The 24,196-nt window shown below is 44.3% G+C and overlaps 1 protein-coding gene across 1 annotated transcript; it reads left to right on the top strand.

The window, feature by feature from the left end:
- Positions 1-15,763: 15,763 nt before the first annotated feature.
- CCKAR (cholecystokinin A receptor) lies at positions 15,764-23,649 on the top strand. The gene is made up of 5 exons (XM_045548934.1): positions 15,764-16,100; positions 16,765-17,016; positions 19,864-20,125; positions 21,783-21,910; positions 22,904-23,649. The coding sequence occupies exons 1-5, from the start codon at positions 15,989-15,991 to the stop codon at positions 23,428-23,430; spliced, it is 1,281 nt and encodes a 426-aa protein (XP_045404890.1). The 5' UTR covers positions 15,764-15,988; the 3' UTR covers positions 23,431-23,649.
- The last annotated feature ends 547 nt before the right edge of the window (positions 23,650-24,196 follow it).

Genomic DNA, 24,196 nt, shown 5'->3' with positions numbered 1-24,196 from the left:
AAAGTTTTCAGCTGGTTAAAAGCTTGTGCATATACTCTGTTATTTCGTGGCTATGGATTCTATACTGCTTGGTTAGAAGAGTCGGTCCTTGAACCATTCACCAGGGTGAAAGGCTGCCAAGAATTATTTGCAGCATCGGCAAAGATTTGAGGAAAGACGATGCCCTTGAAGATGTGTGATCCAATAAATCACTGCTGGCTTTGCACTGGTACCTATATTTTTCCCTCTGTCCCCAATGTCAACTCTAATCTAGGCCCCCTCTTACCTCTGTCTATAATTCAGTGGATAACAAAGTGAGTGCATGAGACAATTCATTGAGGGATAGGATGTTCTATTTTTCATCTCATCTTTTAAAAATTCCTACATAATTTGTAAATATTAATAAATAAATGACCTATAATGAGAGCATATGCCCAAAAATGTTTGGCTGATGGAGGGTAGATGAAAAAAGTTTGGATACCTGATTTAGTCTCTTAAATCTCAAACTTTCCAGATCTTTTAAAGCTGTTAATTTTTTTTATTCTCTCACATCAAATATTTATTGAGTGCCAACTATGTGCCACCCCTGTTCTAGGTATAAGAATATAACAGTAAGATTGAAAATGTCCTTGCCCTCATGGAACTTACTGGGAGATTTAGAAAGAAAAAAATTATTTTAAGTATTATAATGCTGTATAGTGTTAGGTACAATCTAAAAATCCAGCAGGTCATGGGGCTAGAGATGGTGGGTGGTGCTTAGATTAGATAGTTAGAGAAGGTCTTTCTGAGAAGGTGGCATTCAAGGACAAATTTTAAATCAAATAACGGGGCAAGACACGTGAATGCAGAACAGGCTGCTATAACAAAGAGACTGCAGCACAGCTGCCTAAACAAGGTAGATCCTTATTCCTCTTACCCAAAAGACTGAACGTTAGTGACCCGGAGCTGATATGATAGGGACCTGGAATCTTCCCCTGGCTTATCTGCCATGCCCAGCGCAGGGGATGGCAAACCATGACCCACTCAACAGGCCAAATCCAGGCCACTGTTGGTTTTTGTAAATAAAGTTTTATTGGAACACAGCCATGCCCATTCCTTTACTTACTGTCTATGGCTGCCTTCACAATCTAGGTAAAGTTGAGTAGTTGTGACAGAGACTACATAGCATGCAAAGCCAAAAATAGTTACTTTTTACAGAAAAAGGTTGCCGATCCCTGCTTTAGCTCATCAGTTCGGAGCACACATTTTAAGTGTAGCCTTTTCCCTGGTAAGCAGTTAGCGTCCCTGAAGTAGGAACAACTCTGCAGAGGGGTGTGGGCCATTTCCCTGTCCTCTGTTTACAGACGTCGTTCAGAGGGGCTGGGGATGAAGTGCACACTGTAACTTCTGCAGCCCCTATTCCCCTCTTGCCACCCTCCCACCATAGGATTTTTGCATCGTAATGCCATCAGATTCGCCATCCCCAGAAACACCCTCATCCACACCCTAGTCCTTCCTCCTCAATGTCCACAAGCCCCAGGGGACAGGTGGCGAGACCCGGCTGTAGGAGCTCCCAGTGCGCCTGCTGCCCTGTCAAGGCATTATGAGCACAGCATGAAAGACTCTCTGAGCTGGAAGCCTGGGAGAAATTTGCTTCCCGAAATGAGAAAATCCCAGCAGGCCGGTCGGGGAGGAGCGCTCCAGCCAGAGGGGAGGAGGGGACAGAGGGGATCGGTGGGGCAGATCTGCCTGAATTACCACCCCCAGCCAGCAAGCCCCAGCAGGCTCGGCCCACAAGGTCCCCCCAGCATTACACAGACCCAGCGCTAGTGTGGCCTCCACTGCCTGATCGCACCACACACCACTGCCGGGCTGGCCCAAGGCCCGGTAGAGGAATGTGGATCTGCACTGTGTCAAGATTTCACAAAGACAGAAAGACAAAAAGAGTCTCTTCTTTTTATCCCCTGTGTTTGTGAAATTTATCAAGAATGAAGCAACTCAAATAACAGCACGAGTTGCGATAAGGTCTGACATAATGGTATTTCATTGACAAGGCTGTGTTTAAAATCACAGATAAAATGAAGCGCACGAGGCTTGAAGTATTACACATGGATTATTTTAAGAGGCAGTGCACCTCTTCCAAAGTGTTGGGGGTCAGGTCTCTCTTCCATCTTACGGTCCCTGCCTCCCCACCACCACCACTTGGGGGTTGATTCAGGAGGGACACATAATTAGACCCAAAGAAAGAAGCCACGGTAGGAGATGACATTGCATTTGAGGCTTTATAATCCCTTAATCTACAAGTGTCTAGCTTGGTTCTCTGTGCTAACCACAGCGGTCTGAAAGGTGGGAGGAAAGGACCCAGCCATGCTGTGTTCATCGCAGTGAAAGGGAAGGGAGCACTAACAGAAGCCTGCAGGAAACAGGAGGGAGGAGTGTGGCCGCGCTGACCCATTACTAAGAGTCAGAGTGCAAGTGAGCAAAGTGGCCTCAGGACAGGAAAACAGGGTGGGACACCCTCTGGCTTTTCTTTCAGGGTCTCTTCCCTTAAGTCCCTCTGGTTCTTCTACTTCCTGTACCCAAGTCCACACTGGGATAGCCCTGAATGTGGTTTATTCTAAGGAGAATATGTCTGATAAGAGCCCAGTGTGGTCCCAATACCCACCAACTGCTTCTTAACAGGGATGAAGGGTATAGTCTGGTGTATGGAAGGGAGGGCATTTGGAAGGCAGAAGGGAAAGTCTTGGAGGGAGGTTACCTTGCAGTGTCCTTGGCGCACACCACCATGGGTGGCCCCTGCTTTGGCTCTGAAGGTCAGGGAGGCACCTGGCATTCTGAAGGGTGCAGGGAGAGGAAGTTAGACAAAGGGAAGCTGAGGAAAGGGATCCTATTTCAAGAGAAAAAATAGGGAGAGAGGGATTTTTTAATAGGTTGTGTGATACAAATGTAAGAATATTTGATACGGCTGCTGCAGAAAACAGTTTGACAATTTCTTAAAAAGTTAAACATATACTTACTATGAGACCCAGCAAGTCCACTCCTGGGAATTTAACCTAGAGAAGTTGACTTAGGTTCACACAACTTATTACAAGAATGTTCGTAGCAGCTCTACTCATAATCGTCCAAAACTGGAAACAACCCAAATTGTCTTCCATAGGTGAATGGGTAAATGTACTGTGATACATCCACCCAAAAGAATACTGTTCAGCAATTTAATAAAAAAGAACAAACTATTGATACACATAACAACTTACACGGATCTCAAAGGTGGAGTGAAAGAAGCCATTCTCAAAAGATCACATACTGTTGGATTCCATTTATAAGACATCCTTGAAAGACAAAAAGATAGTGATGGAGACCAGCATTTCCCAGGGGGCGGGGTAAGGGCAGGTGTGACTATAAAGGAAAACATCAGAGAGCTCTTTCTTGATGATGGAACAGTTCCGTAACTTGATTGTGGAGGTAGTTACAGGAATCTATGTGTTAAAATTCATAGAACTCTACACACACACCAAAAAGTCTATTTTACTATTTAATAATTTAAAATATTATTTAAGATTTTTAAATACATCTAAAGAAAAAGTGCTTAATATGGCTAATTGGAGACCTCGATACCATTTTTTACCAGGTATGATTTGAATAAGTTCATCTGTCCATTCATCCATCCTTCTTCCATCCATCAGTCTATTCATCCCTCCACACAGTCACACTAGACAGGCATGAAGGATGCACAGACAGAAGGTAGAGTTTCTGCTCACAAAGAACTCTTCTAGTGGAGGAGGCCAAGATGTATACATATGACCTGAACATGATTTGACAAAGGTTTGTACATGGCAGGATGGAAGCATCTACAAGGAGACCCTGGCTCAACTGGGAAGGTCAATAATGGCTTTGCCTTCAGAGCCTCTGTTTCCTCATTTAAAATTTTGGATGAAATAACTCTTCCTGCCTCACCTATGCTAGAGGCTCACTGGGGGAATCAAGTTCATAAGGAAGGTCTGTGACCTAGAGAGCATGGTTGGTTATACAGAAAGGCTTGTGGTCATCCAGACTCAGAAGGAGCTGTTTGGTTTCTCAGAACAACAGGGTGTTTTTAAGAACAATGATTTTGTTGGTAATGTTACAGGGGTAAGGAAAGGACTGTCACTGCATCTCCCCAGGCTGAGGCCATTATGAAAAATGTTTTTATAAATTTTCTTTAAAAGTTTTTTGAATGAAAACACAGTTTTACTTCTATTCAGACTTTTCCCTGCTGTATTAATAATTGGATTTCTACAAAGTTGACTGGAAGCGAAAATAAACAGACTTATTGTAGAAGTTATAAACTAAAATCAGATGTGATTTTTTCCTACTATTCATCCTAAAAGATCTTTCATTTTTGTTTTCCTGTAGAAAATAAATTTATAACCAAAAGGTAGAAGTTGAAGGTAGACAATATTTTGGCTTATATACGGAAGAATTTTTTGAAATTAGCAATGAATAATAATTATCTTTGAGCACTTACTGTATGCCAAGCACTGGGCCAAACATTTTATAGTCATTATCTCATTTAATCCTAACAACAACTCTAAAGGTAGACACTTTCACTACTTCCATGTTACAGATAGGAGATCTGAAGCTCAGAGTGGTGTTATGCAAGTCATCTAGAAAATCAATGTTAGTGCCAGGATTCCAATCCAGGTGTGTAAACTACAAGGACAGGAGTGAGACTGAGAGGAAATATTTGTAACACAGTTAAATGTTTGGCATCTGAATGTAATAGTGAGCTCATAAATCAATGACAAAAAGAAAATGCACAGAAAAATGAGCAAAAGAAATGAGCAGGTAATACACAAAAGAAATATGCAAATGAGCAATAAAATATAAAAAGATACTCAACACCATTAGTAATCAAAGATGCAAGCTCAAACAAGGAGATTAGCATTTTTCATCCATCAGTCTGGAGAAAGTCGAAAAGATAGATGAAAGTAATGGTGGAATATGGATAAATTATGGGCTTTATACATTGTTGGAGAAAGTACAAATCGGCAGCACTGTTTTTAAGGGAAATTTGGTGCATTCACATTTTTTTTTAAATGCATATGTTCACTGACCCAGCAATACCAGCGGTTTGGTGTTTCTTCTAAAGAAACACCTGCTCATGTGCTTGAGAAGGGCGGACAAAAGTGTTCACTGCATCTTTGTTCACAAGAGCAAAAAGCTAGAAACAATCTAAAGTTATTTAGTAAGAAAATGGCAATAGTGTGGTACGTCCATATTATGGAATACTACATAGTAGCTTAAAAGGATATGGCAGACCTATACAGGCTGAAAAAATATGTAAGATGATTCTTAAGAGAAAAAAAGTAAGTTGCAGGGGAAAAAAATGCAATACAATTATCATTTGTGTCAACTCCCCAATAACACACAACCATACTAAGTAATTTCTGTGGCTACATAGTTAGGTGTTTAATGTATAGAAAAAAAGATATAAAATGAACTGGTAACAATGGTTCTAGGAATGTGCATAGAATGAATTGGTCAAAGGGAATTTAGACATCACCTCTAACGCTTAAATTTTCACTAGAGAAGATGCAGTCCTCTATTATTATACTTCATAACTAACACGATACTTTAAATCTTAAGAAGGAAAAGAAACCAAACATGTCTGACTCCAGAGCCTAAGTATGTTGTCACATTTGTTCTTAACCTATGATTTATAGTTAGGTTTTAGCAATTTCATGAACTTCCTAAAATTGTGCACACATTGGGTGTGTGCTGGGGAGTACACACTTTTCCTTGGGTGGAGCTTCACAATATTGGATTCCCAAAGGGCAGCTGTCTTAGTCCATTCCAGTTGCTATAACAAAATACCATACACTGGATGGCTTAGAAACAACAAACATTTATTTCTCACAGTTCTGGAGGCCAAGAAGTTCAAGATCAAGGATCAAGGCATTGGCAGCTTCGGGTCTGGTGAGAGCCCACTTCCTGGTTTGCAAATAGCTATCATCTTGCTGTGTCCTCACGTGGCAGAAGAGGAAAGAAAGCTCTCTGGGGCTTCTTTTATAAGGGCACTAATCCCATTCATGAAGGCTCTGCTCTCATGATCTAATCACCTCCCAAAGGCCCCACCTCCACGTACCAACACTTTGGAGATTAGGATTTAACATACGAATACTGGGGCGACACAAACATTCAGGATCCAAGACCAAAAAAAGGTCAAAAACAATTTTAGAGGAAAACGTTCTTGTTCTGTTGTGGCCTTGGGTAAGTTACTCAGCTGTTCTGGATAATGGAGATCATAATATTACTCACCTCCTGGGGCTGATGTGAGGATTATATGAGTCGATGTGTATAAAGCACTTGAAATAGAAGTCAATAAATTGTAGCTATTGTTCCTACTTTTGTCACTGCTGCTATTATTAATAGCTGGGAAAGAGCACTTCGTTGAAGAGACTTGAATTCTCAAAATAGTTATATCACAAGCAAAATAGAGAGATAAATCTATCCAGTCTGAAAATCCTACAATTTCAGACTCTTAAATTTTCTTCCATATATAAAAATGATAAAATGACATAAATTCTCCCGTCTATTCATTCCTTTATCCAATAAACATCTAGTGAATGGTTATGATACACTAGACATTGTAGAAATAGCTAGAGATACAATTGCAGCAAAAGTGGCCCACTATGGTGACAGAGCCCGAAGGCGCAATGACATCTGACACTGTGCACTTAGGGGCTATAATTTCTCTGTGACTGTTGATGCCTTTCAAAGGTAAATGAACTTCAAGTCCAAGCTTTTATTATTTACAGGCATAGAAACTACTACTTTGATCCTTAAATCTGACTTTTCTCCTTTAATTTACTGGGTCATGAAGGGAGCTGAAATCAAGAGTTCCATTCTGGCCCTTCTTTCCCAGTAATTGGGCCAAATAAGCATTATGGTGCTTAAACCTTACAAGGCACTTGTGTTTCCAGTTGCTTTCACTTTGAAACCAGTTCATGGATTTGGTAGCTGTTACAATCCCAAAATATTAATAGCAAGTGGACATGTGACTGGATCACATGCCACCGGGTGCAACTCTAAAAGGTTCCAGTAAGAGCCATGACACTCGCTCCCCACACCTCTGAGGAATGTGGTCCTCAGGGTCTTAGTGACCTAAGGGTGCAGGGGAGACTCCTGGCTTAACTGGAACATGATAACGATGATTTCATAGGACATTTGGGTGGCCGAGCTGGGACACAGGCCTTTCACCAACCCCACATAGGCATGCCCAACTCTTTGCATCCTCTGATATTCCTGGGAGCTTTTGTCTTTTAATTTCCAGAGGAAAAAGGTGTTTGGATGGGGAGTGCAGCAGGAGAGTGGGGTGATGGAGGACGACAGCGGGCCTCAGACTGGATTTGATGGGACTGTGTTCATAGGAGGCTTTCTGAGGTCTGGCCCCAGGGGGGCTGTTTGGGTGCCCAGTCCCCATCTCTGCATACTGGTGCCCGAAGACTGGCCCCTGCAGGAAGGTACAGAGACAGTGTCCTTTCCATGGCTGGGGTGTTCTCATGATGGGATTCCAGGGGCTTCAGGGGTAGTACTGTCCACAGTGGGATGCCGTGGGTCCTCACACAACCCTGCAAGGTTCATAGTAGGATCCATACTTTGTGGGTGAAGAACTGGGAATTCAGAGGGATGAAAGTCAATGACGGGCTAGGCACGGTGCCTCACGCCTGTAATCCCAGCATTCTGGGAGGCCGAGGCAGGAGGATCCCCCCAGGTCAGGAGTTCGAGACCAGCCTGAGCAAGAGCAAGACCTCGTCTCTACTAAAAATAGAAAGAAATTATATGGACAGCTAAAAATATACATAGAAAAATTACCCAGGCATGGTGGCGTGTGCCTATAGTCCCAGCTACTCAGGAGGCTGAGGCAGTAGGATCGCTTGAGCCCAGGAGTTTGAGGTTGCTGTGAGCTGGGCTGATGCCACGGCACCTTAGCCCAGGCAACAGAGTGAGACTCTGTCTCAAAAAAAAAAAAAGAAAGTCAACGACGGAGCCCGACTGAGGTCAGAGCAGTGGAGGTGGCCCAGTGAGGATGCACATTCGAGTCCTCACGTGTTCTCCTCATAACAGTTGCCTCCTGGCATCCTTCTCTGAGTAGCTCTTGGGAAGCCTAAGAAAGGGTGAGAAAATTCTAAGCTAATTCTATCTTGGCTTCCTGTTGACTCCCAAGTTAACAGACCCCTCAAGCATCTCCTGCAGTGTCTACCACACTCTGAAATTCCGTTCAGAGATCCGTGCCCTTTAGGCTCAGGGACTCAGAACCCATCACCGTGAGTGCCCTGAAGACCAGGTGGGAGCAGGAGTCAGTCGTTGGCCTCTGTCCCCAGCAGATTCTGGGAATCCTATGGTGACACTTCGTGCTGTAGCTATGTGATGAAACAAGCATGGATGTTGGCACCGGTCCTGCTTGGGTCTGCATGTTGATTCTGTGTCTGTAGTCTCTTTGAGACTCATTTTCCTCATCTGCAAAAGGGCTTTATAATAATAGCTACTTCCTAGAGGCCTGGGGAGGAATGGTGACTGCTGCTCACGTTGAGGAGCTACTACAGTGATGTGCAAAGCACGGCTCTTGGCCTCATGGAGCTTCAGTCTGGTGGGGAGGCAGAGGATGACCTAACAGCCACACAAACACAGCACTGCAAACACGGGGAAGGGCTTTGAAAGAAAAGACCTGGGAGCCACGTGAGCAGCCAACAGGGAAACTTGTTCCAGCCTGGACTTCAGGAGAGATTTCCCAGAGGAGGCGGCTTCAGCAGGTGGGGGTTAATGAGAGTCCGACAGTCCAGGCAGAGAGAACATGTGTGACGACTCTGGGGGAGGGCAAAGGAGTGGACTGAGCACGGCCCAGGGGAGAAGAAAGTCCATGGCACACACAGAAGTGGGGAGGGCGGGGGGAGGAGCATGAGACAAGGCCGCAGAGGGATGCGGGGGCCATCCCAGCCGTGCAGGGCCTTACTGGACTGGGCCGGAGAGTTTTAAGTAGGGAATGACTTCTGGTTTCTGTTTTAAAACATCACACAGGCTATTGCATGGAGAAGGGATTGGAGGGGTCAGAGGAAAAGTAGAGAGACCAGTGGAAAAGTGGTCCTGCAGCTCCCCGTGGGAGAGATGAGGGTCATGTGCACTAGGGTGACAGCCGTGGAGACAGACAGAAGTGGGAAAATGGGGCCGAGACTTATCTCCAACCCATGAAAGAACAAGACCGTTTGATTAAGGCCCAACGAGTGGGGCCTGTGGTAAGGGCTGTGGAGGTTGAGAGAAAAGACAGAGCTACAAGGGCTGTACACTGGAGAAGGCTGCTTGGAGATGGGCTGAAGTTGGGCCCTGAAGAACAGTAGACTCCGATGAGGTGGTAAGGAATCAGACAGGCACGCCTGGGGCTGGGGAAATACCATCCAAGTCAGCGATGTGAAAGCTACCATGATGTATCCTGAATACAGCTGAGGAGTAGGGTGAGGGAAAAAAAGACCAGAAACTAAAATATGCAGACTCTAATTCACAGTGTTTTAGTTAGGATTAGGCTGCAAGTGGCACAAAATCCAACACAGCACTGGCTTTATAAAATAAGGATTAATTTTTCTTTCTCATATAAATGAAGTCTCAAGACAAGCAGTGCAGGGCTGGCTAGTATATGAAGTCTAAGATCATCAAGGGTCCAGCCTCCTTTGCGTATCTTGTTCTGCTGCACTCAACATAGGCACCCACCTCATGGTACAAAGTGGCTGCTCCAGCACCAATGATCACATCTTCATTCTAGCCAGAGAAATGATGAAAAGGAAAGAAAAGGGCATGCTCTTTCTTTGTAAAGTTACTTTCAAGAAGCTGCATGTTCATTGGCCAGAATGTTGTCACATAGCCCTATCTAACTGCAAAGGAGCTGGAAATATTGCTATTAATTATAGACAATCATGTAACCAGTTAAAAATTGGGGATTCTATTACTATACAGAAAGAGAAGGGAAAAAGTCTGTGCCACATCAGCAGCTGATAGTAATTTGTAAATTAAACATCATCCTTAGCTCTTTAAATAGAGTTCTTATCAAGTGATAAGAAAAACATTAAGACCACAAGAAATACTCTATCTGGAATGTTCTTCTCCCAGATTGTCATGAGACTCATTCTCTCAATTCATATCACCTCCTCAGAAAGGCCTTCTCTGCTCACCCATCACTGTCCATCCCTAACCTTGCTTTGTTTCCCCTCGTAGCACTTTTCATGATCTGACGTCATACTCTATTCATTTATTTGTTTACTGTGTGTCCCTCACACAATGAGAACTTAGTAAACGGCGGGACTTTGTTTTGCTCACTGCTGTGAACAGTACCTACATCAGTTCCTGCCACATAGCAGATGTTCAATAAATATTTGTTGACTGAATAGAGAAATGGGTAAAGCACATAAACAATTCATAAAAGATGTTTTGGCTTATCTTAAGTTTGATTTAAAAAGGAATACAACTAGTAAACAAAGGTGGGCAATATCAAGCATTTTTGGCAATAAAAGACATGCAAATCAAAGCCACAAAGACGTGCCTTTTTCAAATACTAAAGGAGCAAAATGAAAATGTTAAACGATAATATCCAAAGCTCACAAAAGTGTAATAACCAGCACTAATATAATAAATGGCAGGCTTATAAAATAGTAACCATGTTTTGGAAAGTGATTGCCAGGCCTGCCAGGCTACCAGCCCCAGGAGCCATGCACCTGGCATGGACGGCGGCAGGGGTCACATTTGCTTGCATTCAACATGAGCTCTGCTGCTTCCCTGAGTCGTGCTAATGGCAGACCTGAAGTCACCCACGTACATCAAATGCCACAGAAATATCTGTACATAAATGTTTACCACATTGCCACTGATAAAAACAAAAAGCTGAAAATAAAACCTAAACATCCGACTATATGGAAATATTTTAGTAAATTCGAGTACATATTCTTGATGGAATAATAGACATCAACTGAAAATAATACTATAGAGAAGTACTAAGACATGGTCATGCAATAATGCTAAGTGAAAAAAAGAAATATACAAATAGTGTATATGTAAAACATTTTTTAAATTCTCTGGATGATGAAGTTATAGATTTTTTTACTTTCCTTTTTATCTAATTTTTTTAAAAACCACATTTTCCCATAAAGCCATATTTCTCATTTTGAGGGAAAATTTTTATCTTTAAATTTTCAAAAGGGACAAGTAGAATGAATACTGTATATAGGGTATTACTCCAAATTTGTTTTTGTAAAAAATGTGTTTGGAGGAAAAGGGCGAAAGGACACCGGCCAAACCATTGTCACAGGTACCTTTAGGCAGCAGTATCAAAGCATGCATGCTTTTCATGTTCCTCCCAACATAGTTCTCACTTGTTCTCATCATTTCTTGAGTGCTTACGACATGCCAAGCTCTCTGAGGGGTGCTTTTGACACACTGTGACGAGTGGGATCCCGGCAGCCTCCGAGGTGGGTGTCGGCAGCGTGAATCCATCTACTCATGAGGAAAGGAAGGCCCAGAGACAAGCTACTTGCCCAAAGCCCAGCCACCGCCTGCTAAGTGACACCCTCTTCAATCGGATGCAGCGCTGGCTTTGCTCTGTTGGAGGAGCAGGGCTCTATTCCTCAGAAGGGATCCGCTGTGCTTTCTCCAAGGAAGGCGGCCATGGGGAAGGAACCTCAGGGGGTGGTTTCCCGCTGCCCTCCCTGGGGACCAGGGGTGCAAGGGAGCCTCAGCCCACCCACAAATCAACAGGATTTGTTCTGTCAGACTTGGCTTCAATCTAGAAGTCACACTTAAGGATCCAGAAGGCCACATGTGGCCCCAAGGCCGCAGGTTCCCCACCCCTGCGAGGAGGGAGGGAAGACTGACAGGGTAGAGCAAAAAAAGAGGAAAACCCCAGTGGGCAGCAGTGTGAGTGAGTCTGGCAAGACAGTGAGAAATGAAGAATTTAGAGAGTGACGTTCTGAGCAGCAGAGTGTGTGTGGGGGGGGGTACTGCAGAGAAGCGAGAGAATTTTAAGAAACGTCAGGCTTCCCTGGAAATTGCATCTCCCATAACATGAAATTGCCTGTAACTACCTGTGGCTTCTGGGCTGAACTGACACCACACAGAGAAAAAAATCATGTAGGGCCCTGAAACGGATGTGTGTTACATTTATACCTATTTGTCTTTATTTTAAAAAATTGCAATGAGCATGTGATTAAAAGTATAATGAGGGAAAAAGTACATATTAATCTTTTAGGTGTTTTGGAACAATTGTTTCTTCAGACAGAGAATGGTTTGGGGAACAGTTAATAATTTCATTACCCGGGAGCCCGCTGAGATTGCTCATGATCCTTCTCTCCTTACGGGGAGGGGTTTGGCAGAGAAGAGGGTCCCTGTACCGAAAGGGCTCCGTGGACTGTGGGCATCGCTGGGCTTCTGCCCTGTCCAGTGCTGTGTGTTTCAGAGAGAGGGGAGGCATTGGAACCATTCCAGCTGAATTCAGTCGCTTTGTATCCATTCACCTGGAACTGTGCCCGATCAGGGGACAGGGCTCTGAGGTGACAGGACATTGCCACTTGGCCCAGTCTACTAATCACCTGTCTCCCACAGGGGACTGGGATTCCACGAGAAAGGGAATTCCATCTTCCCGGCTCACGAGACCCCTGGCACTAGCGCAGCACCTGGCACGTACAAGGCACTCTCTGCATGCATGCTGAGGAATGGAACCAGGCCTGACGCTCGGGAAATGCCTCAGCTGCTCTCTTGAAAGTGCACCGGAATCTTCCATTGGAATTCTCCTTTTTAGTTGAACTCTAACGTAACACAGGCTCACAAACTCAGAGTGAAAAATCTAGAGTTAGCCAGGAAAAAAAAACCCCAAAGTAATAGAGTTATAAAAGGTTATAACAAGCAATGAAATATTGGCTCCTCTAATTTTTCCTTCTTTATTCATGCATATTTACTAAGCACATATTATATGCCAGGCACTGTGCTAGAGTACTGAAGATATAAACCCATAATGTGGCCATGATATGGGATAAACAGAGCATCCCTAGAATTAATCTTATCCATTAATAATAACAATTAGTATCCAGCACTATGTTCCAGTTATTGTTCTAAGCTCTCTCTGTGTATTGCTTTGTTTATAGGCAGCATATTTTATCCCTATTACGCATGAGCAAACTGAGGCCCAGAAAAATTAAGTAATTTGTTCACATTCCACAGCTGGCCAGGGGTGAAGATCAGGCTTAGGTTTCTGCAGTCAGATGCTTACTCTCATGCTCTTAATGGCTCCCAGGGAGGTTAGGTTATCCTGAGATCACGGGCCTTCAAATCCCCAGGGATGCTGGATTAAAATTCAGATTTCCAGGCCTGGGACTGAAGGATCAGAGATTTTGGGAGGGAAGTCTGGAAATGCCCATTTTTTAAACCATGAACCCAGGTAATTCAGATGTGCCCTAAAGTTTGTGCAATATACACTCAAATTTGCTGCCCCCCTCCTCGTGAGTTCACAAAATCTCTAGCACCCACCTCACCACTCAGGCCCACTTCCTGCCAAACAATGAGCAAGCAGAAAAGAACAGAAGAGGAAGGAAGGAAGGAGGGAGGGAGGGATGGAGGGATGGAAAGAGGAACTTGCCCCACACTGGGCTCCATTTTGGTTCAGGGCAGGTCAACACCCAGCCCTCTGCTCTCCTGGCCCTTGGACCTGCAGCAGCACTGTCCCCCACCCCCTCCCGCCCGTTGAAGCAGCTGCTGAGAGGCCCGATGAACCTCGGTAGGCAGCACCCCCTGTGGCTGGTGAAGTCTGCCTGGTTGAAGCAGTGGAAGCAGCCCACTGCTGGCAGCAGCAGGGAGGTGAAATTTCACTGCACTCAGGGCTCAAAACCTGGATGCTTTTCCCTTTCCAAGTCAGAACACTGCTGTTCTGGGTCAGCACCCAGAGGGCAGGGTTCATAGTCTGTAGGCAGGGAAGATTCAGCTAAAAGGATGTGTGGCAGGAAGGAGTAGAGATGGGAACCCTGCCTCCAAATGGGCTACAAGATACTAGAATAACGATGAAAAGCTCCCAGCTGCAGGAACTGGTGTGTGCTTGGGGTTTGGAGGGTCTTCGAGGGGCCACCCGCCACTGGTTCTCACCAGCAAATCATGCGGCCACTCTGAACCTCAGTTTTCTCATCTGTAAAAGGAAAATAGTGAGCATTATTAGAAGGCTATTAATACTGTCTGTGATTTATTGAACACTTTTTGTGTGTCAGACACTGTCTGGAGTCAACAAAGTGATTTTTATAACAAATATCTGTGAAGTCACCTTGTTGAAGAAAAGGGGCCTCAGAGAGGTTGAGAAACTCACTCCGTGTTTCCCAGCAGGTGACCAGTGAAGACAGGATTTGATCCCAGGTCTGTCTGATGCCAAAGCCTGTCCTCCTAATAACTGCCCAGAGCTTCTCCAATGTCCCTTCCACTTCTAGTTTCTGTGACTAAATGCCCCAAACATGAGGTGTTCACAGTTTCAAAGAAAAGAGATACCACTGTTTTCCCAGCCCCACATCAACAGTAAAAATGCCAACCAGTTCATCTCTGTCCGGCAGAGACTCAGCAAAGATGTAGCATGTAGCTCTATTAATGGAAGCACTGCCAATAAACAAGCAGCCCCAGGGGTATCTAACAAAGAGACGAAGTCTCAGCTCAGACAAGCAGTGTGTCAGAAACACAGCCTCCACGGCTGTCATCTGCTTTCCAAAGGATCTGAACTGAGGGGATGAGCTATGCAATGAGTGATAAGGGACAGCACCACAGAGCTTCACGGAAAACCCACACCCTCAAGCTGGTCCCCTTCTCTAACCTCCCTCCTGCTGTCTTCCCCTCACTCATTCCTGCTTCTACCTATCTATACCTCAGGGGACCAAGCTCACTCCCACCTCAGGGCCTTTGCACTTGCTGTGACGTCTGCTGAAAATACTACTCCTTCTGCCTGGAAGAAGCTGTCCTCCAGTCTCCATAAGGCTTCCTCCTTCTTGTCATCCTCAGTCCCCTCCTTGAGGAAGCCCTTCCTGACCACTCTGTCTAAATTAGCACTTCTAATCCATTCCTCCCTGTCACGTCTTCTTGCTGTACTTCCTCTATGGTGCTTAACACTACCTGAAAAGATTTTGCTCATTATTTGCTGACATGCTACCAAAGTATTAATATCTGGCAAATGGCTGACTTTCAATAAATCTGTGCTGAATGAATGGATGGATGAATACCCGAGTGAACGGGAAATCTTACTAACTTCTTTTGTGATAAGGACTCCGGAACCTATATTCAAAAGTGCTCCCCTCCTCCTAGTTAACAAGGGCAGAGACCACAAGAAATAGCACCGTGGTTAGTAACAACTTAACAACCACCCTGCAGTTATATCCACACACATTGCTGGGCATGGTTCCAAAGCTAAAAAGGCACTAATTGCTTTTATATAAGGAGGGAGAAACACAGTCCCTCCGCGTCCTTTAGGCCTGATGGTCTGCATTATCGTATCTGTTACTGTGTTAATTGTCCCTGTCTCACGCAGCCTGTTTGGGCTTTCTTCTGCCTATGTCAGGGACAGTGACAGGTTCCTATACAGAGAAGAGAGGTACTGGGGAAGCATGTGTGTGTATGTCTATGCACGTGTACTCATGTATGTGCATAAAAGCAGCCACACTCTGGGAAGGGTTAACTTGCAGCCAGACTGTCTCCGTGTTCAGGGCCCTAAGACTGGCCCGGGAATGGGTGGGGTGGGCCTGGAAGGTGGAGTGGGCTTGGCTTGCACTGGCTGCCTTTTCCACAACAGGAGTGCAAATGCTTGGCCAGCCGGACTGAGTGTGGTGAACTGGAGCCGCCTTTAGGAATGGCTGAAAAAGCCCACACCTGGAAATCACTCCCTCCCTGCCCCTCCACGGCAGGTTGCATTTGGGAGACTCTCCAGTCATTAGAGGAATGAGCCGGGAGTGAGCAATTCACCAGCTCGCCGGCACTTGCTGGAAAGCAGCAGACGAGGATGGACGTGGTTGACAGCCTTCTTGTGAATGGAAGCAACATCACTCCTCCCTGCGAACTCGGGCTGGAAAATGAGACCCTTTTCTGCTTGGATCAGCCCCGCTCTTCCAAAGGTAGGTGTCAGAGACTGCTATTTTAATTCAGAAAACTATGGAGTTGCGGGAGAAATCAGCAGAAGCAAAGGCTGATAAAGAAAATATAACAAAGTCATTTGAGACCCAGGCTGGATAAAGTCATATGTTCAGAAGTTTGGATAAGAGATCAGAAAGCAGAATAGAGTCAAATATTGTTCCCCGTGGTAGAGCTGGGCATTCATGAATAGGACTTGGGGGGACAAAAGCAGTGGCAGGAAGAGCTGAGAGCAGCAAGAAGGGAGTACAAGTGTCTGAGCTTGAACTTACAAGCACCGCAGAAAAGGTGCTGTCACCACATAACAGTTGCCTTTTCTTGGGGGGAAACCCAGCGTGAATTGATTAAAGAAAAATAATGCTTAGCAGCTAGGAAAGAAAGCGATCACTGTTCACTTGAGCTTTGTTCTTAAGAAAAAGTGGTTCCCTGAGTGGTCCTTTAACAAACCAACCTTTTAAAAACAAATGATTCACTTTGTGCTTTCTTCAGTTTGTTTCTGTAAAATGTTGTCAGAACAGGAATCATTGGGTTGAATGATGTACACCCCTGGGGGGGCGGAAATGGGCAGGAAGGAACCGCTTGCTAAGGTTTTAGCATTCTGCTCTCATAACCTCATCCCTCCGTCCTGTATCCTGCAAATCCCTGCAGAGTGGCGGCCGGCGGTGCAGATTCTCTTGTACTCCTTGATATTCCTGCTCAGCGTGCTCGGAAACACGCTGGTCATCACGGTGCTGATTCGGAACAAGAGGATGAGGACCGTCACCAACATCTTCCTACTCTCCCTGGCTGTCAGCGACCTCATGCTCTGCCTCTTCTGCATGCCGTTCAACCTCATCCCCAACCTGCTCAAGGACTTCATCTTCGGGAGCGCTGTTTGCAAGACCACCACCTACTTCATGGGTAAGTTGCTGCGGGGGACTCGCCCCTGACCCCACTCGGCCACCGCAGAGGAGCCCTGCTGAGTGCTAAACGCAGAGCTGGCCGTGCGGGGCTGTGAGCAAGGACATAGGTGCTGCTTTGCAGTGAGTCGGTCCCCATACGTCCCCAGAAGTCAGTCCCCAGTCATCATCCGTGTCAGAGGTCAGTTTCTAAGAGTGAAATAATATGAAATCACAGAGGAGGTGGATTTTGCTCACTTTTGTTCCAAGGGAAGAGGGATTCAAAAGTGACTTCTAGCTGTTCTAGCCCTTTCTGGACGCCGTTGATGGTACCCTGATCTCCACGCAACTTGAGTGACAGCTTCTGGGGACAGTGAGAGTCGTGGAGGAGGGTTCTTTGCTGTTGTTCCTCTTGTTTTCTTAGGGAGTGGGGGCTATGGGAAGACTAGTTCCATCACAGTTCTAGACTCTTTTCTCAGAATTCACTTCCCAGCCTGTTCCCCTAAAAGCTGGAACCATCTCAGGGAGAGAGAGAGAGAGAGAGAGAGAGAGAGAGGGAGATCGCCCCCTAAATGAGGAATTGAATTTGCTCCTGGGGGCTGTGAGGTCACTAAGCTGACCCTGATTGGGAAGACATGCAGCTCTCTGCCCATGCCAATCAAAATAATGATAATAAGAAAAATCACAAGAGATAATATTTTTTGTGCACCAGATGTTATACTAAGTGCTTTTACTTCCATGATCTTATTTTATCTCCCAACCACCCCATGAAGTAAATATCCTTCTTTGTCTCACCACGGAGGAAACAGAGGCACAGAGAGGGTCATAATGTGCCTAAAAAACACACAGGCGGTAAGCAAGAGAGCTGGGATCTGAATCCGTATTAGCAGCCACCACAGTGGCGAGCACACTGGCTCCGTGTGCCAACTGCTGTGGTTCTCCTGAAGCAGAATAAGAACACATTTCTCGGTCTCTTCTGTCTGCCAAATTGCCTTGTCCCTCACCCTTTCTGAGAACTGTTGGGAAAGTGCAAGAGGTGGGAATTATTTTTCATTCTGACCCAAGCCGTGTAAAATACGCAGAACTGGGTTGGGCTAAGGCAGTCTTCAGTAACCGGAAAGCTTTCAAAGTCTTTATTTTTCCCAATTGAGGAAGCAGGATTCAGCACAGACAAAATGATGATGAATTACTGACCCTCATGCCACAAATACCAAGAATGTGTCAATCTGTGTTCAACTCCTCACAAAAAAGAAAAAAAAAAACTTACAAATGAAAAGGATCATTTATTGTTAAATAATTAAGCAATAATAACTAGCATTTCATAGTGCTTTAGATTCCTAAGACCCATCCATATATATCTTATGGTAATATTATTTGAGAACCATAACCAGAGTATGCAAAAGGAGATTTAAAATGAGTGTTTGCATGGTTATGAATGGCACAGAATTAAGTTTAAAATGGTTAATTTTATGTTGTGTGAATTTCAACTCAATTAAAAGAATTTTTGATGCCCAAAAGAAATAATTCTGAAAGTATTTACAATACTATAGAGATTTTGTTGGTTTTCTAATTCTAGTAATTTGGATTCTTCTCTCAATTTTGCTGTCTCCTCAATGCTATTAATAACAATTAACATTCATTAAACTCCTAATTTGTAGCAAAAAGAAAAGAAAAGAAAAGAAAAAAAGAGAAAAGGCATGCTTGCCTGATCGTGAGTTTACAGTTATAGGAAACTCATTACACTGATTTGACTCTGTGGAGTTTTGGGCTATACTCTTGACTCAAACTGTCATCAACACTTTAGCAAATCCAACCCCAGAACATGAGTTTTTAGATAATGATTTTGGGGTCATAGATTCCTTTAAGACTTTAAGGAAAGCTAGTGCTAGCCTCCCTAGAAAAAAGACATTTTTGGACATAGTTTCAGAGAATTAAGTTATATCCATAAACACAGTGAGAATCTAAGGACCACAAATTTATATTAGTTCTGAGGTTTAAGAAATCATGGTAAGTGATATCAGAAAAATTAACAGAATTTATAGCTGAAGGTTTCTAAAGGGAATTTTAAGGGGATAATAAGTCATTATAATAAGCATGCATATATAATACAAAAATTAGGGGAAATTAATCTTTTTTGATATGTTTGTAAGTAAGGTATATTTGACATCTTTCCCACTGTAATAGTGATGCATGCTTACTCTAAAACATACAGAAAAGCAAAAAAGAATGAGAAGGAAGACCCTAGGCCCCCGATGCAGAGAAACCTTTAGTTACAGCATGGAAGGTTTCCCCCCTCCATCTTTTTGCTATGTATTTTTTTTAACAAACTGCTTTTTGAAATTTAGAATGTTTCACTCTTAAGCACAGTGTGTACTAGAAATTTTCAGAAGCAGTCTTAATGCCTCCAGCTCAGATCCCAGTGACCTTCCAGGGTCACAGAATCCTTGAGAATCTTGGGTTTTTAAGGTCAGTTTAACTATGCAGATCATGCTCAAAACTAGAGCTTTTCTTCAGGCCTCTCAAAAACCTCTTCTGTGGGTTAGGAACACATTTCATCTCCTCGGTTATTAATTAATGAACACCTCTAGCCTAAGCAGGAGTTAGGTTGTAATCAAATCTCAATTAACTTATCTAAAAATTGGCAATGAGCTGCATTTGTAAATACATTTCTTTAACTGCCTTTAAATCCTTTTTGGAACAAAGCTAGGAATAAATCGTCTTTTAAAAATATACATACACAATATTTCTTTACCTTCTGAGCATTTTCCTTTGATATCAACCCTGTGCAGATCAGATATGCTTAAGCTAATGTGCAAATAAACTTTGGATTTCAGAGTCAACATAACCAATTTCTTTGTTCCTTTCCCAGGCACCTCTGTGAGTGTATCCACCTTTAATCTGGTAGCCATATCTCTGGAGAGATACGGGGCAATTTGCAAACCCTTACAGTCCCGGGTCTGGCAAACAAAATCTCACGCTTTGAAGGTGATTGCCGCTACCTGGTGCCTTTCCTTCACCATCATGACTCCATACCCCATCTATAGCAACTTGGTGCCTTTTACCAAAAATAACAACCAGACTGCAAACATGTGCCGCTTTCTACTGCCAAATGACGTTATGCAGCAGTCCTGGTAAGGCTGCACTGTGTTTAGTTTTTTAAATACAACTTGACATAATTGTGCAATATTATGAAAAACTGGAATGCCTTACCCAGAGTGGTCAGAGGATAAGTTTCCTGGAAACTTTTTGGGTAGAGTCATTCTAACCTCATTCGAGGATAACAGTGATAGCAAACACTTAGCTGGAGTGCTCTGCTTTAAATGCTATATGTATATTAATCAATTAATCCCCTCAAAACACTATAGGGTAGGTATTATTATTGTGCACATTTTAAAGGTGAGCAGACTGAGATTTGGAAAGCTTAAGTTGCCCAAACTCACAAACCTAAACAGGCAGAATGTCTGTGCTTAATCACTATGCTTCTAAATGCTCTAGTTGTGGGTTAGGCAAGATGACTTGGAGAGCTATGATTTTCTAAAGAATTGAAGATAGAACGGAGAGTCCAAAATCCTAAGTGGTTTTTCTTAGAGCTGCAGTTCTGGTGCTTGTCCAGAGCACTTTACCAGAAATAAAAAGGCAATATTCTAATATTGGTTCCTTTGCTCACTAGTTGGGTTTCCTTGGGCAAATTCACATAACCTCTTTGAGTTTCAGGTTCCTTATCTCTCCAAGGAGTAAATAATATAGATATGTTTTAAATCTACCTCATTGTGTGGCTGTAGGGTTCAAAGGAGAGTATGTATATAAAAATGACATTCTAAAAAGGCTACACAAATTCAGGGTATTATGTTTACTAATTCCAAGGATGTTTCAGAAGCAGGGAACTAGACATTCAGAAACAGCCCAAAACTGAGATCATCTCTGCTTTCTTTGCCTTCCTCCTTTTATTTCAACGAAGTAGCACATGCATAAAAAGAATTATATTGCAAACGAGAGAGTTATTTCTAAGACTTGAAAAGGAGTCTTATCAAAACATGTCTAATTGAAATGAGAAATGGCCCAGCCACCATGAGCCTCTGACAATTTTATGGCCTAATTGTATAACCTAACACATGCCAGACTGCAAAAATGATTAGGGGCCAGACTCATAAAGGAGGCGGCTGTGATTCCTCAGGCATCAAACATGTTTAGAGAAAGCATAGCTCTAACTCACCAGGCACTAGAACAACTATGCCACTGTGCCAGCTTCACAGGGTCATGGAGAATGAATGCCCGTGGAAATTTCTGAGCTGCTCATTGGTCATAAACAGCCGGAATGCCATGTTTTACAAAACCAAGAAGGTTTTCCATCATCCCTTCCTAAGCATTTGATTATTCTGTTGTTACATATTGTGATGCTTAAAAGCATAAAGTTCTAGAGTCATATTGCTTGGGTTCAAATTCCAACTCTGCCACTAACTTTGTGACTTTGGACAAGTTATTTAATCTCTTGAAGTCTCAGTTTTCTCTTCTTTAAGCTTTCATTATTTTTAATATGTAGACTTGTTACAGGCACAGAATTATGCCAAACTTTTCTAATTTAACTAGTCCTTCATCAGAGATCATCTGAAAAGAAAACAACTTACAATGACTGAATCTCCACACATGAAATTTCCCAGAATATTAAATATTAGTAATTAATGTGTTTGCTCAGACCAGTTAAAATAAAGATGAACTCTATTCATTACTTCCTATTAGAGTGTGAAGGCCTAGAATTGCTGGTTATTAGATTTCTTTTAATTTTATTAGGCACACATTCCTGTTACTCATCCTCTTTCTTATTCCTGGAATTGTGATGATGGTGGCATATGGATTGATCTCTTTGGAACTCTACCAAGGAATAAAATTTGAGGCTAGCCAGAAGAAATCTGCTAAAGGTAATGATCTTTTAGCTTTATGTATGCCCAAAGAGCTCAAAAGCTTGTTTTCTATAACTTAAATAGATATCCTCAGAGTGTATATAGAGTACATTGGAGATGTTTCAAAGTATTCTTACGGGACTCTGTGTCGTAAGGCACCGGCATGAGACCCATTCTATTTCCTCATCTGTAAAATGGGGAAATAATTCCTTTCAAAAGTGTTCTGAGTGGAATAAAATAATATACACATAACCCAATTATAAGCTGAGGGCCCATGTGTCCCGGACTTTCTGTCAAGTTACATTCAAATGGACACCCTTCAGCAACCCAGACTATTTGTGTTATGCTTCCCATCTGGTCCTGTCTCCAGAGGGACTGGAAGAGATTTGATTTGTAACGTACAGTCCAGGTTTTTACCTCCTTTCCCATCCTCTCTCCTCCCTTCCATTCTCACACTGCAGCTACCACAAAGCCTCACTCCTTCCCGGTTCCTTACAACCCACTGTCCACTAAAATTAACCCAACACCTTTGCTGACACAACCTTTTCCCTTTTCACTCCACCCCCTCACTCAGCTCATTACTGTGGAGATAACTTAGTCTCTCTGGCCTCTTCGGATTCCTTGGGTTTTTTTTCTTATTACCCAGATTCCTCACAATAAAAGCAATCCGGAATCTTACCAAGCAAGCAGGAAACGTCCTCCTGCGGAGCTAAGGAAAGGAAGAAGAGGATGAATATTCATTCATTCTTTAAAAATTTTTGCCTTTTAATCTACATGCCCATTATTTTTATTATATGTTATATAACGTATTTATTATTTTATTCGTTGTAAGTAGCTTTTCATGTGAAGGCGGGAACTAGTATAGATCCGTGCTTGCCCATATCCGTGTGGGGCCAGCGGTGCCGCCCGATACTTAAGTTTGGGTTGACCCTCCTGAATGGGGGGGGGTGTCACGCCTTCAGTCCGGCACGACCCATCCCAGACGATCAGTGACACCTCTTGCCCACCCAGAAAGGAACCCGAGCACCGGCAGCAGCGGCAGGGACGGGGACAGCGACGGGTGCTACCTGCAGGAGCCCGGGCCCCCGAGGAGGCTGGCGCGGCGGCAGCTGTCCCCCGGCAGCAGGGTCGACCGCGTCCGGAGCAGCAGCTCCGCCGCCGACCTGATGGCCAAGAAGCGGGTGATCCGCATGCTCATCGTCATCGTGGTCCTCTTCTTCCTGTGCTGGATGCCCATCTTCAGCGCCAACGCCTGGCGGGCCTACGACACCGCCTCTGCCGAGCGCCGCCTCTCGGGGACCCCCATCTCCTTCATCCTCCTCCTCTCCTACACCTCCTCCTGCGTCAACCCCATCATCTACTGCTTCATGAACAAACGCTTCCGCCTCGGCTTCATGGCCACCTTCCCCTGCTGCCCCAACCCCGGGCCCCCAGGGGCCCGAGGAGAGGTGGGGGAGGAGGAGGAAGGCAGGACGACGGGGGCCTCCCTGACCAGGTGCTCGTACAGCCAGGTGAGCGCCTCGGCGCCGCCCCCGTGAGCCCCGGCCTCCCCGCCGGGAAGGGGCAGGGCGGGAGGGCAGAGGAAGAGAGCAGGAGGAGGAGGAGGAGGAGGAAGGCTTCCCTTCCAGTGCGAACTCTTCATTGCTTGCTTTTCATCCTTCCTCTGGATTCCAGAGGGGAAGCTCTGCTTGGGTGGGGCCGTGACTCGGTTTCCAGGCGGTTCAAGGCAGGAAATTTTCAGCAACACTCACCGTCAGAAAAACCTCAGCAGGCCAGGGGCAGGAGTCCCACGGGGCTCATGCTGCAAATGTAGTGGCCAAGCACGTGTAGAGAATGAAGATGTGGACCCTACTGAGCTTTAGAAGGTTCTAGAACATCCATGATGGGCTCTGACGCCCACACATTTTCTGTGCTCTGCTTTTTCTGCTCATGCAGAATTGTGGTGATTGCTTGGCCCATGGGGAGTCTATCTTTCCTTCTTGTATATCCTGTAGCCACCCACCTCATTGTGACCACGGAGGGAACACGCAGCAAACCCTCGCTGGCCATTGTCTGGGGTGGCAGAACAGCCTGATTTCTTCAGCTTGAGGTTGGTCAAGGACACTCAGAGACAGAAGCTTATGTCATCACCAGAAGAGCATAAGAAATGTTGTCTGAAAGACGGAATTTGGGGCTTAACATTTCTAAAAAGAAAAGAGTATGAGGTACATAGCTCGGTGGGATGCTATCTTACTGTGAGGAATGTTAAGTGGCAGAAGGTGCGTAGGACTATTTCTATTTTAATGATATATATTATTTAATAAT

Source organism: Lemur catta, chromosome 4 (assembly GCF_020740605.2).
Source record: "Lemur catta isolate mLemCat1 chromosome 4, mLemCat1.pri, whole genome shotgun sequence".
Lineage (NCBI taxonomy): Eukaryota > Metazoa > Chordata > Mammalia > Primates > Lemuridae > Lemur > Lemur catta.
The sequence above is the reverse complement of the archived record's forward strand: the minus strand, read 5'-3'. Positions and strand labels throughout refer to the sequence as shown.

Excerpts from the sequence above, each read along its gene's own strand:
- CCKAR (XM_045548934.1), top strand. The coding sequence starts at position 15,989 with ATGGACGTGGTTGACAGCCTTCTTGTGAATGGAAGCAACATCACTCCT. Across the intron at positions 16,101-16,764 it reads TCAGCCCCGCTCTTCCAAAG|AGTGGCGGCCGGCGGTGCAG; the intron begins GTAGGTGTCAGA and ends AAATCCCTGCAG. Across the intron at positions 20,126-21,782 it reads GACGTTATGCAGCAGTCCTG|GCACACATTCCTGTTACTCA; the intron begins GTAAGGCTGCAC and ends TAATTTTATTAG.